At 42.7% G+C, this 20,423-nt stretch overlaps 1 protein-coding gene across 1 annotated transcript in view; it reads left to right on the forward strand.

The window, feature by feature from the left end:
- The window catches only part of MAD1L1 (mitotic arrest deficient 1 like 1), a 915,026-nt gene that overhangs the window by 27,395 nt on the left and 867,208 nt on the right, over positions 1-20,423 (forward strand). The window contains exon 9 of the mRNA XM_040356690.1: positions 3,636-3,697. Within this exon, the coding sequence (XP_040212624.1) occupies positions 3,636-3,697 (62 nt within the window). The remainder of the gene's footprint in view (positions 1-3,635; positions 3,698-20,423) is intronic.

Here is a 20,423-nt window from a genome sequence, read left to right on the forward strand (position 1 = left end):
TGGCGGCCTTATCCTGTAAGGAACCATATCTTATTTTTCATAAGGACAGGGTCGTTCTCCGCCCTCATCCTTCCTTCCTACCGAAGGTTGTATCCAGTTTTCATTTGAACCAGGATTTGGTATTACCATCCTTCTTCCCTAAACCTACTTCCAGAAAGGAAGGGTTGCTGCATACCTTGGATATTGTCAGGGCCATGAAGGCCTATCTTAAAGCTACAAAGAAGATCCGGAAAACAGATGTGCTGTTCGTATTACCGGATGGGCCCAAGAAGGGGCAGGCAGCTGCAAAGTCCACCATTTCTAGGTGGATTAAGCAATTAATCACTCAGGCCTACGGCTTGAAGGGGTTGCCTCCTCCAGTATCATTAAAGGCTCATTCTACTAGGGCCATGGGCGCCTCCTGGGCAGCACACCACCAGATCTCTATGGCTCAAGTTTGCAAGGCGGCAACCTGGTCTTCTGTCCACACGTTTACAAAGTTCTACCAGTTGGACGTAAGAAGGAATTCTGATACAGCCTTTGGGCAGGCAGTGCTGCAGGCTGCAGTTTGAGACCCTCGGAATCCGGGGGCTCCTCTTTTTTGAGTTAAATTTAAAATTTAAGATTATTTTTCTCAACTAAGTTGGATTTATTATGATTTGAGTATTCTCTAAATTAAATCCTTTTGTCTTGGAGATGTTCTCCCTCCCCTCATTGTGAGCATTGCTTTGGGACATCCCATATAGTAATGAATATGCCGCTCTGTGTCCCGTGATGTACGATAAAGAAAAAGGGATTTTTAATACAGCTTACCTGTAAAATCTTTTTCTTGGAGTACATCACGGGACACAGAGCTCCCACCCCTCTTTTTGGGGACCATTTTGGGAGGCATACTGCTTGCTACAAAACTGAGGTACTCCTCCTATGGGAGGGGGTTATATAGGGAGGGGCATTTCCTGTTTGAGATTGCCAGTGTCAACACCTGAAGGTACTCCATATAACCCATATAGTAATGAATATGCCGCTCTGTGTCCCGTGATGTACTCCAAGAAAAGGATTTTACAGGTAAGCTGTATTAAAAATCCCTTTTTTCTCGGCACCCTTTACAGTACACCCCCCCCCATCCAGTACACATCCCCCCCCCCCCCCATCCATTATACATCCCCCCCCCCCCCATACATTATACAGCCCCCATCCATTATACAGCCCCCCTTCCCAGTATATAGCCCTCATCCATTATACATCCCACATCCAGTACACAGCCCCCCCCCCCCATATACATTCTACATTCCCCCCCCCTCCCCAGTATACAGCCCCCATCCATTATACATCCCCCCCATCCAGTACACAGCCCCCCTGCACTCCCAGGAGACCCCCATTCTCTACAGTTAAAGGGACACTAAAGGAATTTTTTTTTTTAGCTAAATAGCTTCCTTTACCTTGCTGCAGTCCTGGTTTCATGTCCTCATTGTTCGTTTTTGCTTTGATGTTGCTGTAAATCCTCTCTGTTTTGGACACTACCTGGTTGCCTGTTTCCTGATAACCACAGTACTGGGAGATTTCTCACGGTGGTCACTAATCAAGGAGCTGTGTGTAAAACGAAACTGGATTGGTGCTGAGGAGTTTTAGACAAAGTATAACTGCTCTCTATTGGCTGACTGCCCTCTAGTGGCTCTCTGTACATCAGAGAACCAGCAAACAACAGCAAAAACGAAACTACACTGCAGGCACATTATATGATTGTTTTTTTATCAATTTTTAATCATTTTTAAAAGGAATCAGTTAACTATTATGTCTCTATGCCCTGTAAACAGTCATTTCAGCTAAAATTTTTTTTTCCTTTAGTGACCCTTTAAGTAAAAAAAATAAAAAATCACTGTCAGCCCCTTCCACACAGCTCCTCCTGTGTCTCCTATTGCAAAACGAAGCTTCCATTTACCTCAATAGCTCCGTTTTTTTTCACTGACCTGGTCACATGACTGCTCTCCTCTGATGGGCATGTGACTGCTCTCCTCCTCCTCCAATCAAAGCTACACTCAGAGGAAGAGTAGAGCAGCCTGAAAAAAACAGAGCTATAGAGACATTTACAAGCTTCGTTTTACAATGGCACAGGAAGAGCGGTGTACAAGGGGCTGGCAAGTGACTTTGTTTTTTTCAACTTCAGACTATGCAGAGAGCGCTGTTCCAGGGTCAGGTCCCCCATCCCCGCCCCCTGCTGGTAAAACATGATATCGGCGTTTAAAGAGCAGGCACTGTTTACCCTCTGTTTTCAGAGGAATAAAGTGCGTGTTATACGACGATAAATACGGTAATCATGAACAGAATGACGTTTGAAATTCTAAAAGACCTTATACTATGACAAAATAGCTGTTCACCATATAGTTCCAGAATTTTCTTCAGGTAAAATCAACCAGGCTCTTGAACTGAGAATGTAGGCAAAGGTACACTTTGTATGTAAAAGTACACCTTAGATGAATTTTGATGTGTATACCTAGCTTTTTTGGAGGAAGATAAGGTCCCCCTCTCCATTATGTTATTCTCTGGTTTCATTACCCTAAAGTGGAGCCCCGCTGATCGGAACCCTCCCCCCCTCCGGTGTCACATTTGACACCTTTCAGGGGGAGGGGGGTGCAGATACCTGTCTAAAGACAGGTATTTGCACCCACTTCCGGCCACACGCTACGGCAAAAGACGGGTTTTTCTGACTTCCCGTCTGTCGCCCGTTGTGTGCTGGGAACACTCGGCTCCCAGCACACAGCGTGTGAGCCAATCGGCGGGCGCAGCGCGACTCGCGCATGCGCCGTAGGGAACCGGGTAGTGAAGCCGGAGCGCTTCACTTACTGGTTCCCTCACTGAGGATGGCGGGGGGAGCAGCAGAGAGACGAGCGATCGCTCGTCCTCTGCTGCGATCGGCGCTGGACTCCAGGACAGGTAAGTGTCCTAATATTAAAAGTCAGCAGCTGCAGTATTTGTAGCTGCTGGCTTTTAATATTTTTTTTCCCATGGCACATCCGCTTTAAGTCTGCGAAAAAAAATAAAATCCTAAATGTACTTTTTTTTTTTTTTTTTTCTATGCCATTAATTTTGTATTGAAGCAAGACTCGGCATGGCAGAAGCGCAATTGGCATTTTTCGAAGAAGTGAGGAGCCTTGATATTCTCCATGTTTCTTTAATCAACTTTAAAGTTTCTGAGGTACCAGTTGCTTATGGGGCTGCCAGTGCTAATCTCCCCTGCAAATGCTGGTTGTCTACCTGCCATGCTTGACTCCCTGGCTTCAATACTTATTTTTGACCCTGAACAAGTATGCAGATGAGGAAGTCAGTCTGCATGCTTGTGTTGTGTTTTTTTTTTTTTATTGAACGTCTGCATGCTTGTTTTGAGTTCAGTGGCTAAAGACATTAAAGCTAGTGTGGGTTAGCATGGCAGCCAGCAGAGGAAAATGGATTAATGGTTGGGCTGGGTAAAAATCTTAGGTGTATGGTCACTGGAAACTTATAGGCAACGTGAAATCCGTACGGTCATAAAAGTTTAGAACTTTGTGAAAAAGCATTTATAGGCCACAATTAAATAAAATATTGTGCAAGATTAATATTCCTTTTACTTTTTTTTATTATTTTACCTGAATTTCACTCTACTAAAACACTTTGTATTTTAGAAAACTTTGAAGAAGTTAAAAGGCTGGGAAAATCTGGAGCAAACAACTGGTCTGAACCTCAAGTAGGTGCTTAACATTTCACTGAAGATGATCTAATTTTGTGAGGTTGATGGAGAGAGTGGCAGTCATGTTGATTTGGCTCTGGCACTGAATATGTTGGAATGTTTAGCCTGATAATCAGAAAACTATGCTTCAATAGATACATGCCTGCCCATGTAAACATTTAGCAAAAAATACAAGCTTTTATGCAGCGAAAAAATTTAGACACTCCAAGGTCCTCATGAAAATATTAAAAATGTGTCTTGTGTGTGGCCACGCGTATAAGAAAACAAAATGATGATATTTATCGGCGTATAACACGCACCTTAACTTTAAGAGGAAATTTTCAGTTTTTTTTTTTCTCCATAGCCCCCTGCGTATAACACGCAGGCACAGTTTACCCTCTATTTTCAGGGTAAAAAAGTGAATGTTATTCGCCAATAAATACAGTAAGTGTTCTTGATTAGAGATTTATTTGAATGAATATTTTGAAATAGCTGTGAAAACTTCCTTGCTAACTATTGATAAATATTTAAATATACTGTATTGTGATTTCCTGGAAGTGTTCAAAAATACAGTAATTAAAGGGTGCTGCTTGCACTTTTTTAATGACTTCCTGCAAGCTCATATGTGCAATTTGGTAAAAATTATGCGGTGCTCCCTAAGGAATATGATACTATGTGGAACTCTATGTGATACAAACCTCCTATAAATATAGCATGTGCTTAAAACAAAAATAAAACCAAACTGTAAGATAAAAACAGTCTAAATCCAAAGGTGATCTATAATTTAGTGAAAATGGTTGCTTTAGTCCCAATTAATATCTTGTCCCAGAAATGTGTGGCACTGGATCTAAATGATATATTCCTCCATTATGTGATTTAAAAAATGTCGCGCATCTACTCCAAAATGCAGGTGAGTCCCGACACCTTCACTCTAATGCGCTCCCATTTTTTGGACCTAAATTATTATTTATTTTTTTAGGTCGGATAAGCTTTTTCCCCTCTTAGGGTATGGATATGATGACCTCTCTCTTTCTTAGGATGATACCTTCCTCAAAGTGGTTGTAAACCTTCATGGTTTTTCACCTTAATGCATCCTATGATCCTATCCTATCCCCCGAATCTCCGTGGGCGTGATCTCTCGTTGCTTTCCCCCCAGCTCTGGTCGAGCTCTTGGATGATTGACAGTAGTGCAGCTGTTGGCTCCCGCTGCTGTTAATCACATCCAATGACGGTGCCGTGGGGGGGGGGGGGGGAGTCATACAATTGGCACCTATGGACGCCAATTGTATGAAATGGGAGCGCACCCACAAGCTAACCCCCTTGGAAGAGCGTTTCCCAGAGGGGGGGGTTAGCGCTTGCGGGGAGGACCCGCCGTGGGACCTCGGATCGGGGCTACTCTGTGCAAAACGAACTGCACAGTAGAGGTAAGTATGACATGATTTTTATTTTTTTTTTTATGGTAAAATTGATGACTGTCTCTTTAAGAAACCGTCAGTTTGTCTCCTCTGCTGCCAGTGAACTAAAAAAACACAAGGTGGCCCAAAGACACCAGGACTGGGAAGTGATGTTTAATGCTTTGCTTCCAGGTTAGTATCCGAAAGGAGAGACCACCAAATGGCTGTTCACTGGTCTCCTTCCCCCTAACCTGATTGCACCCACCGTGCTGGTCCTGGGTCCGCAGATGGACATGAGGCGCCAACAGTAACGGGTGTGTAGAAGCTTTTCGAGGACTGCACAGCCACCAGGTGTGTGTGTAAAACCCCACGCTGCCCTGATAAATGCATGTCAATGGCAGTATCTTTTTTGGCCTGGCACTCCTGGTATCTTCCATATGTTTTTTTGAGTCATTCTCGTCTTCCCTATTGTAGGCGATCCTTGTTTTATGTGAGCAGCTTGACTGAGCCAGTTGGCTAAATTAAACTATTTTGTTAACTCCTAATACAGTGAGGTGAGGAAAAGCGTATTTGATCCCCTGTTGATTTTGTATGTTTTCCCACTGACAAATAAATGATCAGTCTATAATTTTAACGGTAGGTTTATGTTAACAGTGAGACAGAAAAACAACAAAAAAACGCTTTTCAAAAAACCTTTTATAAATTGATTTGCATACTAATGAGTGAAATAAGTATTTGATTCCTTGTCAATCAGCAAGCTTTCTTGCTCCCAAGTGTCTTCTATACAGGTAACTAGCTGAGATTAGGAGCACTCTCCTCAAGGTCCCTGTCCACAGAAGAAAACAAATTCCAATCTCTCCACCATGACCAAGACCAAATGGCTGTCCAAGGATGTCAGGGACAATATTGTAGACCTACACAAGGCTGGAATGGGCTAAAAGACCATCGTCAAGCAGCTTGGTGAGAGGGTGACAACAGTTAATGCAATTTGCAAATGGAAGAATCACAGAATAACTATCAATCTCCCTCGCTCTGGGGCTCAATGCAGGATCTAACCTTGTGGAGTTTCAGTGTTCTCAAGGCAGCTGGGACCATAGTCATCAAGAAAACAATTGGTAACGCACTATGCCGTGAAGGACTGAAATACTGCAGCGCCCTCAAATCCCCTTGCTCAAGAAAGCACATGTAAAGGCCCGTCTAAAGTTTGCTAATGAACATCTAAATGATTCAAAGGAGAACTGGGTGAAGTGTTGTGGTCAGATGTGACCAAAATTGAGCTCTTTAGCATCAACTCAACTTGCTGTGTTTGTAGGAGGAGGAATGGGGCCTATGACCTCAAGAACACCACCCCTTGGTCCTTTTCTGAGCCAGCACATTGAAAATGGGTATTCCAGCATGAAATTACCCAGAACACACGGCCAAGGCAACAGAGTGACTCAAGAAGAAGCATAGTAAGGTCTTGGAGTGACCTAGCCAGACTCTCTATACCTTTGATCCCAAAGAAAATATGTAGAGGGCGCTGAAGGTTTGAGTTGCCAAATGTCAGCCTCAAAACCTTGGTGACTTGGAGAGGATCTGTAAAGAGTGGTGGGACAAAATCTCTCCTGAGATGTGTGCCAAATCATGTTTTGCGAAGGGGTCAAATACTTATTTCATTCATTAAAATGAAAATCAATTCTTTGTAGACAAGGGATCTCCAAACTTTTGAAACAAAGGGGCAGTTTACTGGCCTTCAAACTATAGGGGGTCGGACTGTGACCAATGGGAGTGGATAATGCCATTGGCTTGGTGGTCAACGGGAGTAAAAAAAATTGTACCATTGGTGTCAGTGGGAGGAATAGTGCCCCATAATTGGTGTCAGAATTCGTTCCCCCATCTCTGGCGTCAGTGGGAGGAATAATGCCCCCAATGGGCCACTTTCGGTCTACAGTTTGGAGACCCCTGTTATAGACCATTTTTTTTTGTCAGTGGGCAAATGTAAAAAATCAGCAAGAGATCAAATACTTTCCCCTTGCTGCATATATGTGAAGTCCCTTTTTGTAGTCACAGGCTGCTCATATATGTAGTATTTGGAATAAATTACTTGGAGGTTACTTGGAGGTGCTAGGAACTTTGACGTCCACGTGTGGTCAGATAGAGGAAGGTATAAAACTAGCTCTGGCGAGGCAGCTCCATGACGGTATAGCTCCCCTTGATGGGCACCCATCAGGGTTCAGAACTAAAATTTCGATGGACTTTGAGAAAACGGTAATTTGACAGATCTATACTAGAACCAGTATTGAACTCTCCTTGAGAACAGTTGCTGCTCATCTGCATAGTAATGTACTCCTTAGAGACCTACTGAGGGGGGGGGGGGGGGGGAGTGTAATGTTGATTCAAAAAAGTGTGTGTGTGTGTGTTTTTTTTTTTCTGCTGCTTGTGACAAGGCCCCTTTCACACCAGTGTGATTTCTGCTGCAATGCATGACAATGGAAATTACATTACTCTCTCTGGTGAACGAACGTTCACATCAATGCAGCATGGTGCAGTGCGATTTTTGAAAAGGTGCAAGTGCCTCTTTGGTGTGCAGCATAGTGTGTGTGTGTGTGTGTGTTTTTTTTTTTTTGTCCCCATTGACTTCAATGGCAGTGCACATAAACAAACACGCACATGCATTTAGTGCATTTTTGTCAGTTATGTGTTTAAAACCCAGCCATCTGCTCCTACAAAAAATGACTGCTTTCTTGTTTTTTATATTGTCCACACCTATTAACAAAAGGCTTTGTAACCCTATACATATAATTGGACCTACTACAAGAATGGTTGGTTCTTGAAATGTGATTTGACCTTCAATGCATATATGTTTTAAATAAGATTGCGGCTTGAAGGAATAATGAGAATTTCTAGGAAAATTACATTGGGACTGGAGTGATTAGAGGCAGTCATTTCAATCAATTTAAGTATAGGTTTGACCTGCCCTGCTATATAAAAATATATAGCAGAGTTGCAATTACATAGTATTAGTAAGTGAATCCTGTTGGCCTAATTTGTTGAGGCTCCCAAACTGCATAGCATTGCATACGAATTTGTGGGAGCCAAGCTTTTCTCCTGAGGCAGTCCTAGTGCTGTGGAGCTTTAGGCCCCTTTCACACTTGAACAACTTGTCCCACGATTTGTGACTGTAAAGTAGCATGACGAGTTGTTTTCCATGATTTCCAATGACAACCATTCATATTGGTATTTCCAAGTAGTGTTGACTTCAAAAAGGTACCTTGACTACTTTTGGTCTGACTTTGATGGCAGTTACACAGGCATTCCCTGAAATCGTGGCAATTTTGCGGGCGCAAAATTGCGTGACTTTGAAGTCGCAAAAGTGTGAAAGGGGCCTTAAGATCAGGATGAGTCGCTACTCACAGGTCCTTATTTTGTGTCCTAAGGCCGCATGCACACTGGACGTTTTTTACAGCTGCTGTTTTTTGGCTTCAGACAGATTTTCTGCAGCCAATAAACTCCCCAGCATGTTATCCAATGTGTCCACATAGGCTGTTATCAGCAGTTTTTTGCAGAGGCATTTTCTGGCTGGAAAAAAACCCCCAAATGAGTCTGTTTTGAGAGGAAAAAAGCTGTAAAAAAATGCACACACAAATGGCTTTATTTTGGTGGTAATTGATCATCACTGGGGTTTTTATTTTTTGCCCTACAAATAAAATAACACATTTTGGGGAAAAAACAAACGTTTTTTCTTCGGTTCTGTTAGAAAACTTTGCAAATACGTTTTCTCTGGCACTGAGGCATTACTAATTGGCACTTATATGCAGCATTGATAGGCGGCACTAATGGGCACTGATCAGGAGGCTGGGTGTCCACTGATAATCGATGCACTGATTATCAGCACGGGCCCCACTTGTCAGGGGATTGGCTCTCCTCTATTCGCGCCTGTCAGCATGAATAGAGGAAAAGCCGTTAAACGCCACTCTCTGGTTACCATGTGATGAATTGTGATTGGACACAGCTCATCACATGGTAAAGAGCCTATGTCCATAAGCTCTTTACCAAGATTTGGAGATGCGGTGTGTCACACTGACGCACCACACCACAATTGCTGCATGCCCCTGCAGCTTATCCTGCTGGATGTCATATGACGTTCAGTCAGGATAATGCAATCACTCTCCGGCCGTCATTCTGCTATAATGGCGCGTGTAAAGTGGTTAAAGCTGGCTACACCTTTCTACTAAAGCGAGCCACTTAACTAGTTGTAAACATTTTAAACTAAGTGTGCCATTAAAAAAGGTGCGCTTTCTTTCCCTTCATTCACCAGAAAGCCTTTACTTCTGTGTGCTCCTCTGCTTGGCTCGCTATACTGGGGATCAGACTTTCTGAATTCTGCCCTTGGCTTGCTCCGAAACATGGCTTCGAACATGCTTTTTTTAAAGCCCTCTGAACACCAGTCAAAGCCCCTGTTACTAAATGAAATGGTTAATTTACAGTCCTGTTTACAGACCTGTTTTGGCAACGGTGTCATTAGAAAAGATATATAAAAACTTTGGGAGAAAAATGTTGATTTGCCCCATTAAAGTAGGCGGTAAGGCCTTCCACCGCTGCACCATCTCTCGAAACGCCCCTAACACCATCGACAAATTGTCAAGAAATTTAGAGACTGGCATTTGGATTTGGAACTCCAGGTACGAAAAGAAGGTGGGCAACGGGATGGGGGGAGCTTCCAAAATGTCAATAGGGAAGCAAGATGATTTGGCCCAGTTTATACACCCTTGTCTAGTTCCTTGGATGCGACTTTGACTGTTGCCCAACTGTTGCATTGATAACATTAAGATGTGACTTTCATGCGGCAATTGAGAATTGACATTTCAGTCTGTGGCACTCAAGTAGCATAAAGGTCTCTTCAAAGTCCAAAGTGTGTCCAAAGTAACACAAATGTCAACAGAGCCTTAACTAATTTTACAAAGGGGAATGCTGGTTGCTGTAAATTTATACTTCATACCATTCCTTTCTCCTTCTTTTTTTTTTTTTATGATCGTGTTTTCTTTCTAAATTTATTTTAGTTTTACTGTATGCTTAGAGTTCTTTAAGTAAGCGCTAGACAGAAAAAATAGTAGTATTTTCAGGAACCTGTGAATGACTATAGAACAACTTATTTCCTGGAATACATCTCTTTTCCTAAATTGGAATATGAGGAGCTGGTGATTTAACAGTAAATTACGTTTGCTTGTATTTTTCTCATAATGAAATCCAATTATAATGCTTCCATATGTGTTTACGATCTCCCTCATAATCACCAGCATCTGTCACCCGTCCCCCCTGTCTTCCCACACAATGCTAAGAGCTGGTTCTTCATAACATCCCTTCATATGATGGTGCTGGAACGTTGCCTCAGCTGACGATTGCCTGTCCTTACCTCAATATTACACCTAAGTGACTTTCTGGTTGAAAAGGGGAAAAAAAAGAAAAGAGGACACGTTTAAGCTTTTACTTACCTCAAGCTGTTCATGTTTAATGAAGTAATTTAGCAGCAGGAGACAAATGGAAATGAGTGACAAGTTTTTTTTTTTTTCTTCTTATTTTTTTTTTTTTTTGCTTCAGTCTAATAACATCTTCATTTAAAATTAGGCTGTTCAGTTGAAGCGGTGAGATTTTGATTAAGCCACGTAACATTGAACAGCCTTTCTGAGAGAGAATATTTATTTATTAGAGAATCGAAGGGAGAAAAATGTTAATTGCGCCCAAGGAAATAATTTATAGCCACGCTTTAATAATTTGCCTTGGGCAGATTTCACACTGTTTCCAATAAAATTTATCCTGTAAATGCTAATATAAGATGTGGATTTGCATGCTTTGGGGCATTAGAGAGCGGTGGATGGCATGATTGACGTACGCGCCTGGTCTTGAGGTAGCAGGAAGAATTCGCTAGGGCTAGCTAGAAATGGTTGTAGTTTTAACTGTCCCATCAAGGCTAATATTACTCCTGCTATTCCTTAGCCCTTTCAAATTATTTTTTATATCATTACGATGGTCCTTTGGATTATTTTGACCTTAATTTCTCTTCTGTATCTTTTCACTTTTGATGGCTTAGATCTCCGATGTTTCATGGTTTTAGAACTAAAGCTGAAATTTCGCTAAACATTTTTTTCCCCTCTACTGCTTTAGTTACATTACTTACCTTTAATGTCTCACAATGTGCAGGCTGCTGGATTCTGTAGAAATTGTACTTGCAGGGCTACCCTGTCCCTTTCCTGTTGCTGGAGTTCCAGCACTGTGGGGGGTTAACTACTTTTGGGTCTCCAGGCTCAGCTTCACTAAAAATTATCAGTCGGGGTCACAAGCTCTTTTACTAATCGCACTGAACGAGATCTGTGAATGGGGCACAGTCTGATCAGTCATAGGATTCTCTCCTCCATTCACAGATTGTGTTGCAGGCAGTGTAATATGATCTGGTAGAGTAATGGGGTACTGAATTAAAATTCACGGAGGTCCAATCGGTAAAACTTTTTTCCAACCGAGGTCCAAATCGTATGTTTATGTGGTAACTCGGATCCGTCACATCACAGCCCCCTCTTAAATCGCACCAATCCCATTCTTGCATCAGATCTACTGTCCCTCCTTGTATCACAGTTTCCCCTTCACAGCAGTGTCCCCCACCCCCCTTCACGTCACCACCCTCTCTCCCCACAGCGATGTCCTGTGCCCCCCCTTCACGTCACCACCCTCTCTCCCCACAGCGATGTCCTGTGCCCCCCCTTCACATTACACCCCCCCCCCCAGTGATGTACTCACCATTTAGTGATGCCTGGGTAACTATGGGAGCTTTCAAGAAGGCTACGTCACCACTGCCTTCAAGGGAGGCCAGGGCTACATCACCAGAGCCCCAGGAGAGGCGCAAGTGAGAATAAAAATATACTGTTAGTGTACATCTAATGCCAATTTGTAGTGCAAGGGAAGTGTGTATCCTGCTGACCATGCAAACCTGTGTACAAATGTGGTTTTAGGGAAAGGGTCTGCTTTTAAAGGAAAAAAGTTAGCTTTGCTGTTTTGCTACCCAGTACTTTTTTATTTTTATTTTATTTTTTATTTTTTTTCACCTGAAGTTATTTCGTTTTTTTCTTTACACCCCCAACTATTTTCCTGGCAGTTGTGGCTGAAAGTTTAGTTGGTCTACCTGACCATGGTTTGGTTTCAACAGAACCCCTAATTTTCCACTTCCTGATTAGCGTTTGGACACTGCTGACTGGCATTTTCAATTCCTTGGATATGTTTTTATATTCCCTTTCTGTTTTTATACAGTTCAACTACCTTTTCCCGCAGATTATTTGACAATTACTTTGCTTTTCCCATGACTCAAAATCCATGAAACGTCAGTGCAGCACTGGATGAAAGATGCAAGGGTGTGTCAGGAGTCCAGAAACTCATTGACCGTTTATTAGGGTTGTCCAGATACCGATACCAGTATCGGTATCGGGACCGATACCGAGTATTTGCGGGAGTACTCGTACTCGCGCAAATACCCCCGATACCTAAATAGAATACTTTCCTCCCCCTTTCCCCCCCCCGCCGCTGCCGCCGCATCGCGCCGCCGCATCGAGGGACATGGCTAGAGGGACATTGCTGCATATGTGAGGGACATGGCTAGAGGGACATTGCTGCATATGTGAGGGACATGGCTGCATATGTGAGGGACATGGCTAGAGGGACATGGCTGCATATGTGAGGGACATGGCTAGAGGGACATTGCTGCATATGTGAGGGACATGGCTAGAGGGACATTGCTGCATATGTGAGGGACATGGCTAGAGGGACATGGCTGCATATGTGAGGGACATGGCTAGAGGGACATGGCTGCATATGTGAGGGACATGGCTAGAGGGACATGGCTGCATATGTGAGGGACATGGCTAGAGGCACATGGCTGCATATGTGAGGGACATGGCTAGAGGGACATGGCTGCATATGTGAGGGACATGGCTGCATATGTGAGGGACATGGCTGCATATGTGAGGGACATGGCTAGAGGGACATGGCTGCATATGTGGGGGACATGGCTGCATATGGGGGGGGGACATGGCTGCATTTGGGGACACATTTAAAAAAAGTATCGGTATTCGGTATCGGCGACTACTTGAAAAAAAAGTATCGGTACTTGTACTCGGTCCTAAAAAAGTGGTATCGGGACAACCCTACCGTTTATTCACGCATAATAATTACAAGCAAACAGATCACAGATGAGGGTGGTTGCCTCCTTATAGCCATTCAAACCCCTTTGTGTCATCTTTCGATTGTTATCGGGCCAAAATCACCAGAGTATGTAAATTTTGATCAGGGTCATTTGGGTAGTTTCTGTTTGATTTAAAGCTGAGGTGGCATGCAGTTTGTTGAACTCATAGTATGCATGTGCATTGTACAGAATGGCTAAATTCCCAGAGTTCAGCTTTAAGAACCCAGAAGGGATCAGATGTATTGTAACTTATCCAAAGTCAATATACAGTATATCTGCACATGTGGGACTTGTGTTATTTTTCCTTTTATTTACACTACAGAAAACAAAAAGGTCCAAAAAAAGGTATTGAACTGTGGAAGTTGTGCCTGAAAAGGTCTCGTCACTGGTATGGCTTATGGTCTCTCTGCATCTGATCTTTTGCACACATCACATTGATATGCAGCTATGGTGCTGTAGGCACAGAAGTGCCTAGGCACATTCACATACCAGGGGATGAAACAGAGGAGCCACTCTAAGTTCAATAAATCAAATGGTTTTTAATTACATATGTAAATGAGGTACTCACAAAGGTACAGTGATAACGGGCATGTGCTCCTTCTGAGGCCTGAACGAGAGCATGCTCCGCAAACGCATTGGCTAATCTTTCCGGAAGTGACCTCATCCCCGTGACTTCCAGCGTGCGTTCCAGAGACCGAAATTGTCAATATCCACCAGCGCAGCCTTCTCCCAGACACCGCAGCCATCAAGCCAACGGATCCCATTTGCTTCACGGATGTCCGGCATTACATTCCTACGTGCCTGTTATGACTGTACCTATTGGGAGTACCTCATTTACATGTGTAATGTAAAAAACATTTGATTTATTGCACTTAGAGTGGCGCCTCTGTTTCATGCCCAGCTATGCCAGACGACATCTTCTTACTTTTCAACTGGGCTGCCTTCTAAAGCTGCTATTTAAAAACCTTATGGACTTGTTTTAAAGAGGAAGTAAACCATTATGAATTACTTGCCTAAGATTGAAGCCTCAGCATCGGTCATTGGTCATCACCTCCGTCGCCACCATGATACCCGGAGTGACTTCTGGGTATTGCTGCTCCGCCGACATGACTGGCCGGAGCAGCGATGACGTCACTCCCGCGCTGGTGCCGCCACAAATGGCATGATCACTATCAGAAGCGGCACGCTAGGTGCTCCTGTGCCCGATTTGTTGCACCTACAGGTAAGCCTTAATCTAGGCTTACCTTTAGGTTAAAGTGGTTGTAATGGAGGCACACACTGAGTTTGGCACAAGCGCTCACTCTATGTGTTACATTCACATACCAGGAAGTTTTTTTATTTTTTTACTAATTTTCAGTAGGTAATCCAGGCGAATGGGAAATCTTTCAGGGTATTGCTTAGACACAAAATTACTTAATTTGCCTTTTAAGATGGCGTACCTTTTTTTTTGTTTTGAGTTTTCTAGTGTCCACTAGATGGCACTATTGCTGACCAATGTACCTGAGAATGAAAGCTTATTTGTATGTGTTAGGATGTTTTGTAACATTTTTGATAATGTTATCTATAGAGATGTCTTTGGACGTATTTCAATTTGGGTCCAATGGTAACCACAAACATATAATATCTAGAGCTCAGGAAAAGGCTTATGAACAACTGCATCTAAATATATTGGTTGCAGAAGTAATTTCCCTGTGCTGCTTTTAGAAGCCTCTCTCTTGGCAGACCCCTGATGGTTTTTGTGCTGCAGATAAGTCTTTGGTGCACTAATGAAACCTATTATATAGAAATTAGGTCTATTAGGCACAGATTAGTGTTGCAGAATTGGTAAAATGCCTTTCGTAAAGTACACATCTTCTCTCCCTGGCAGTCAAGAGCAAGCATTTCTCTATTTCCCATCTTGGGGCTAGGCTGGCTCTGGCTGTTTGTTGGCTGTGCTATGTAACCTCGACTTAAATGCAGTGAATCCAGGCTGTGCTATGCTGATTGGCCTTTTTTTTTTTCTTCTTTCCTATATGCTCTGAATTTTTCTTGCTGTTGCCAGCTGAGACCCTGCTGCTACCCTACTGTCTGGGTCCATCGAGATCATACCACTTCTGATTCTGCCTAGCTTTGAAAAGGCTAAATGAGGACAGAACTTGCTCCTAGATGTCTGCAATGTATTTATTTTTTAACTAACTAGGCACTGACCTTGACTTCAGCATTGCTGTTAATGGGCAGTAAAGTGGTTTACAGAAGTCTGTATAATTGAAAGAAGGCTGCTGTGTGATAAGGTGTTGAAATCAGAAAACCAATCTCTCCATATTGTTGGAGAAAAGCCTAGGATGCATTTAGGTGAAAAAACATGAGGGTTTACAACCCCTTTAACTCATCGACTTTTTTTTTTTTTCTATTAAAATAACATGTTGTTCAGTAGATATGCACAAAGCAGACTAGATCCTCCTCTTCTCAGGTCCCTTGTTGGCGTTCCTGGCCCCTCCCACCTGTTGAGTGCTCCCACAAGAAGTAGCCTTCTATGGGGGCACCCGAGCCGATACAAAGATCTGTGTTGTCCATTCAGACACAGAGCCGTGGTTCAGCCCTGCCCCGCCCTTCTCTCATTGGCTAACTGACTTTGACAGCAGTGGGAGCCAATGGTGCCACTGCTGTGTCTCAGCCAAACAGGAGGGAGAGTCTTGGACGGCTAAAGGACTCATGGAAATCGCTGAATTGAGAGGGGGCTCAGAAAAGTATTAGGGGGGACTGGGGGGCAGCTGCACACAGAAGGCTTTTTAATTTAATGCATAGAATGCATGAAGATAACAAACCTTTACAACCACTTTAAGGCTCGTTCACACCATGCACGCATGAAAACTAATAGGAACTGATGGGATTTCACTTATAGAGACATCCGTTTCCATATCAGTTTACTTCAGTTTTCATGCACGTGGATATCCATTTTTATGCACGTTGACCTCAGTTTTCATGTGCGTCAGTTATGTTCCCTATTCACACTAATGTTGATGTCGTATCATCTTTTTTTTTTTTTTCATTGCAGAAAACTGCATACATGTTGCAGATTCCTGCGCAGAGAAACATCTGCAAGTTGTGGTGTGAACAGGGCATATAGAGAACCATTTTTTTTTTTTTTTTTAATAATAATGCAGAACTCATGCAGACACTGCCTTGATGGGCTAGTGTTTGGCTCATTATAAATCCATTAAATCAATCAATCAATGCAGAAAACCTGATGTCTCTGCATTCTGATGTGAATAAGGTCTTGGGGTAAAATCTGCAACTGTAGATGTCACCTAGTGGTTGCATATTGTACATGTTTTTCCTTTCTATTAGGGGTCAACTGATATACTGTATTTATCGGGGTATTGCGCGCTTCGGCGTATAGCGCGCACCCCTAATTTTGCCCTTAAAATTCTGTAAAAAATATATTTTTTTAACCACTTGCTTACCGGGCACATATACCCCCCTCCTGCCCAGGTGAAATTTCAGCTTCCGGCACTGCGTCGCTTTAACTGACAATTGCGCTGTCGTGCAACATGGCTCCCAAACAAAATTGGCGTCCTTTTTTCCCCACAAATAGAGCTTTCTTTTGGTGGTATTTGATCGCCTGTGCGGTTTTTATTTTTTGCGCTATAAACAAAAAAGAGCGACCATTTTGAAAAAAAATACAATATTTTTTACTTGTTGCTATAATAAATATCCCAGTTTTTAAAAAAAAAACACATTTTTTTTCTCAGTTTAGGGCGATACGTATTCTTCTACATATTTTTGGTAAAAAAAAAAAAAAAATCGCAATAAGCGACTGGTTTGCGCAAAAGTTATAGCGCCTACAATATAGGGGACAGAATTATTATTTTTTTATTTTATTTTTTTTACTAGAAATGGCGGTCGATCTGCGTTTTTTTTCGTGACTGCGACGTTATGGCGGACACATCGGACACTTTTGAAACATTTTTGGCGCCATTCACATTTATACTGCGATCAGTGCTATAAATATGCACTAATTACTGTATAAATGTGACTGGCAGGGAAGGGGTTAACACTAGGGGGTGAGGAAGGGGTTAAATGTGTATACTGCTTAGTGTTCTAACTGTGGGGGAGGGGGGTGACTGGGGGGGTGTGACCGATCTGTGTCCCTATGTACAAGAGACACAGATCGGTCTCCTCTCCAGAGACAGGACGCTGTCTCTGTGTGAGCCGGCAATGAGAAATGATCTCATATGTTTCCATATGAGATCATCTCTCATTGGCCGCACAGATCGCATCGCAAACAGCCACTCTGATTGGCCGTTCGCGGCGATCTGTGATTGGCTGTGTCCAAGTGACACGGCCAACACAGACTTTCCCCGCAGCGCGCTCTGGAGCGCGCGCGGGGAACGCCCAAAGGGGCGGCCGTCAATTGACGGCCTGTTGGATATTCAGATCCGCGCTGAAGCCGTCATTCGGCTATAGCGCGGGTCTGTAGTGGTTAACATTTTACTACTTACAGTTTTGGTGTCTTCCCCGGCGTCCATCGGCGGCCTCATCCGGTCCGGCGTCCGTCTGCGGCCTCTGTGGTGTCCTCCCGACTTCTCCCGCGCTGTCTTCATGTCGAATCACCGCTTCCCGTGCTCAGTTTGAAGCCTCCGCCAACGTATACTGAGCGCAGTACACTCGGGTATATTCGGCCAGGCTCGGCTTCTCACGCATAAACGTCACAGAGCGTGACTACGAGCAGGCATTCAAACACGGCACGGGTATCGGCGTATATCGTGCACCCATGATTTTTTTTTGGGCTGCCTTTTAGGCTACTAGCTGATATCTGGTGCCGGAATTCTGTATACATTTAAAGTTTTTTTTTTTTTTTTTTTTTTTTATTACACTGTTCTTTTTAATTATTAAATCAAATCCCTCCTCTGCACTTAAAAGTATTCAAATCAACAACTTGAAGTAATATTGGTACGTTTCTGTCCGATACTTTGAAAAATTTGATTATCGGGCCCCCAAAAATCGTCCGCTCCCTACTTTCTACAATGTCAAACACTGACTAAGTAAGAAAAGTTGAGGGAGAAAAAATGTAGTGTGTATGTAAACCCAAGAACAAAAATGTAATATTTTTATATCTTTCCAGTCCTTAGATATGGTGCCTGCATTTGTTTTTTGTTTTTCTGGCTGCTTTTCCTTTTATTTTTAGTTTGTTATCCTGCCAGGGTGGCAGTACTCAGTTACTGTAATGCGTCTCTCGAGAGGAGCATAGTCGCCCTACAGACTACAGAACACCTCCCTTATGTTCTCCTAACAGATGGGGTAGATGTTCTGTATTCCTAATGATGCACAGGACAGAGTATGACTGACTGGATCTCCAGGTATTTTTTGTGCACTTACAGAGCAGATGTAAATCATTTTCAGTGGTGTATTGAACAGATCAAACGAGAGCAAATTAGAGAAGTTATGGTTTACATATACTTTAGGACTGAGTATTCAGTTTTTTAGATTGGTTCATTTGTTACTGGTTCTCTTTAAACAAGATCCTAATTTTAGATAATTACAAAATGGTCTGGTTATACCATAGGGGTTTTAATGGGCATACATAGACATTGCAGAGGCTGTGAATGTTGGCAGGCATTGCTGAATGCAGACACGCTAGACTCGCTACACTTTCAGCATTGTGTTTGAACATTTTATCAGTAGATGGTATCGTAGCAATTTGCTGGTATTGTCTCGTACTGACTGATCTGGAGACAAAAGGGAGTTCAACACATAAAGGAAGAAGAGAATCTGTAAGGATGTGGGCTTGGAGAGATTATCATTGTAGGCAGCAGATGGCTAATATGTCATTTAAGGTCACTGCTGTTGGAAGTTAGTAAGATGTAAGTTACTAGTGTAATATTGTCCAATTTTTATGAAGTTCTTGTATTCTTCAGTGCAGTCTCTGCATTGCACTTTTTGGAGATCAGTTGTCTGCGTACACGATCCTTTGCCTCTCTCCTATGTTAAAACTAGCCATACACTTTTAGATTTCTCTTATTCAACCTGTAGTCTGAACACTGATAAGCGGTATGGATGGAGAAATCTTCGCTGAGCGGCCTTTGTATTTAGACAGCCACAGCTGTATGAATACCTGAACAGTGACTACATCTGATAGTATGCAGTCTCTCCTTGCCCTATAATTTCCGACAGGGTCAACCACAAATAGAATTTTGTCCCATTTAACAGGAATTGGCAGAAATCTCAGCCACGTATGGCTAGCTTAAGAGAAGTGCGTTTTGTGAAAAAATTTCCCAACACGTTGGGGAATTGGCAAAAATTGTCTGAGACAAACTTGGTCTTAACTGGAGCTCAGCCAATAAACTTTTACATTTTCATTTTTTTAAGCTGTGTGGGAAAAAATTTAAGACTCCAATTGGTTGGTGTGGGCAACATCACCAGTTTAAATTGAACTTTTCTCAGACACTTAAAGGAAATCTATGGTCACCGCATATACTTTCAATGTATAACATTTAGCATTGTAATAGCAATACAAGCAATAGTTATGTTTGACAATCCAATATTATTACTTGAAGAATCTCTTTTCATGTTGTGCGTTCTGCCTGTCTGCTGTCCCATCTCTTTACACAACTCCCTGGATTCCCTGCATGCTTTATAGCTTCTCCTCAGAAAGTAAACAGCAATTTCTATTGATTATATGTGCCATGGTACTATGCTACCCGCTAGCAGTGATTGTTATACTAACTCCACCTCTGAAACTCCCCTCAACCCCTCTGTAGTTCAGATGGCAGGCTCTGTGAATTCTGTGACCATAGAAATAAATGAAATACAATGTGGAAAGGTGCACTACCTTACTTGTCTACACAGTTTTCAATTAACAGGGGAACCCTGCAAGGGTGTCCCCTATTTTCTATTCTCTTCATACTGGTCCTCAAGCCACATCTGACCAGCTCTTATGCAGACTTCCATGAAGTTGACCTCAAATCCAAAATCATAACATATTAAGCTTTTTTTTGAGGATAACCTACTTTTTGTCTTTTAATACAGCTAATCGTAACGTTTACCTTCTTATTTCTGTACTCTTAAATCATTTTCCAAGATATCAGGCCCCACCATTAATGAGAACAAACCTTCAGCTCTCAATATATCTTTTTATGGATACCACTATAATATCTCCCAAACAGAA

This window comes from Rana temporaria, chromosome 6 (assembly GCF_905171775.1).
Source record: "Rana temporaria chromosome 6, aRanTem1.1, whole genome shotgun sequence".
Taxonomy (NCBI): Eukaryota; Metazoa; Chordata; class Amphibia; order Anura; family Ranidae; genus Rana; species Rana temporaria.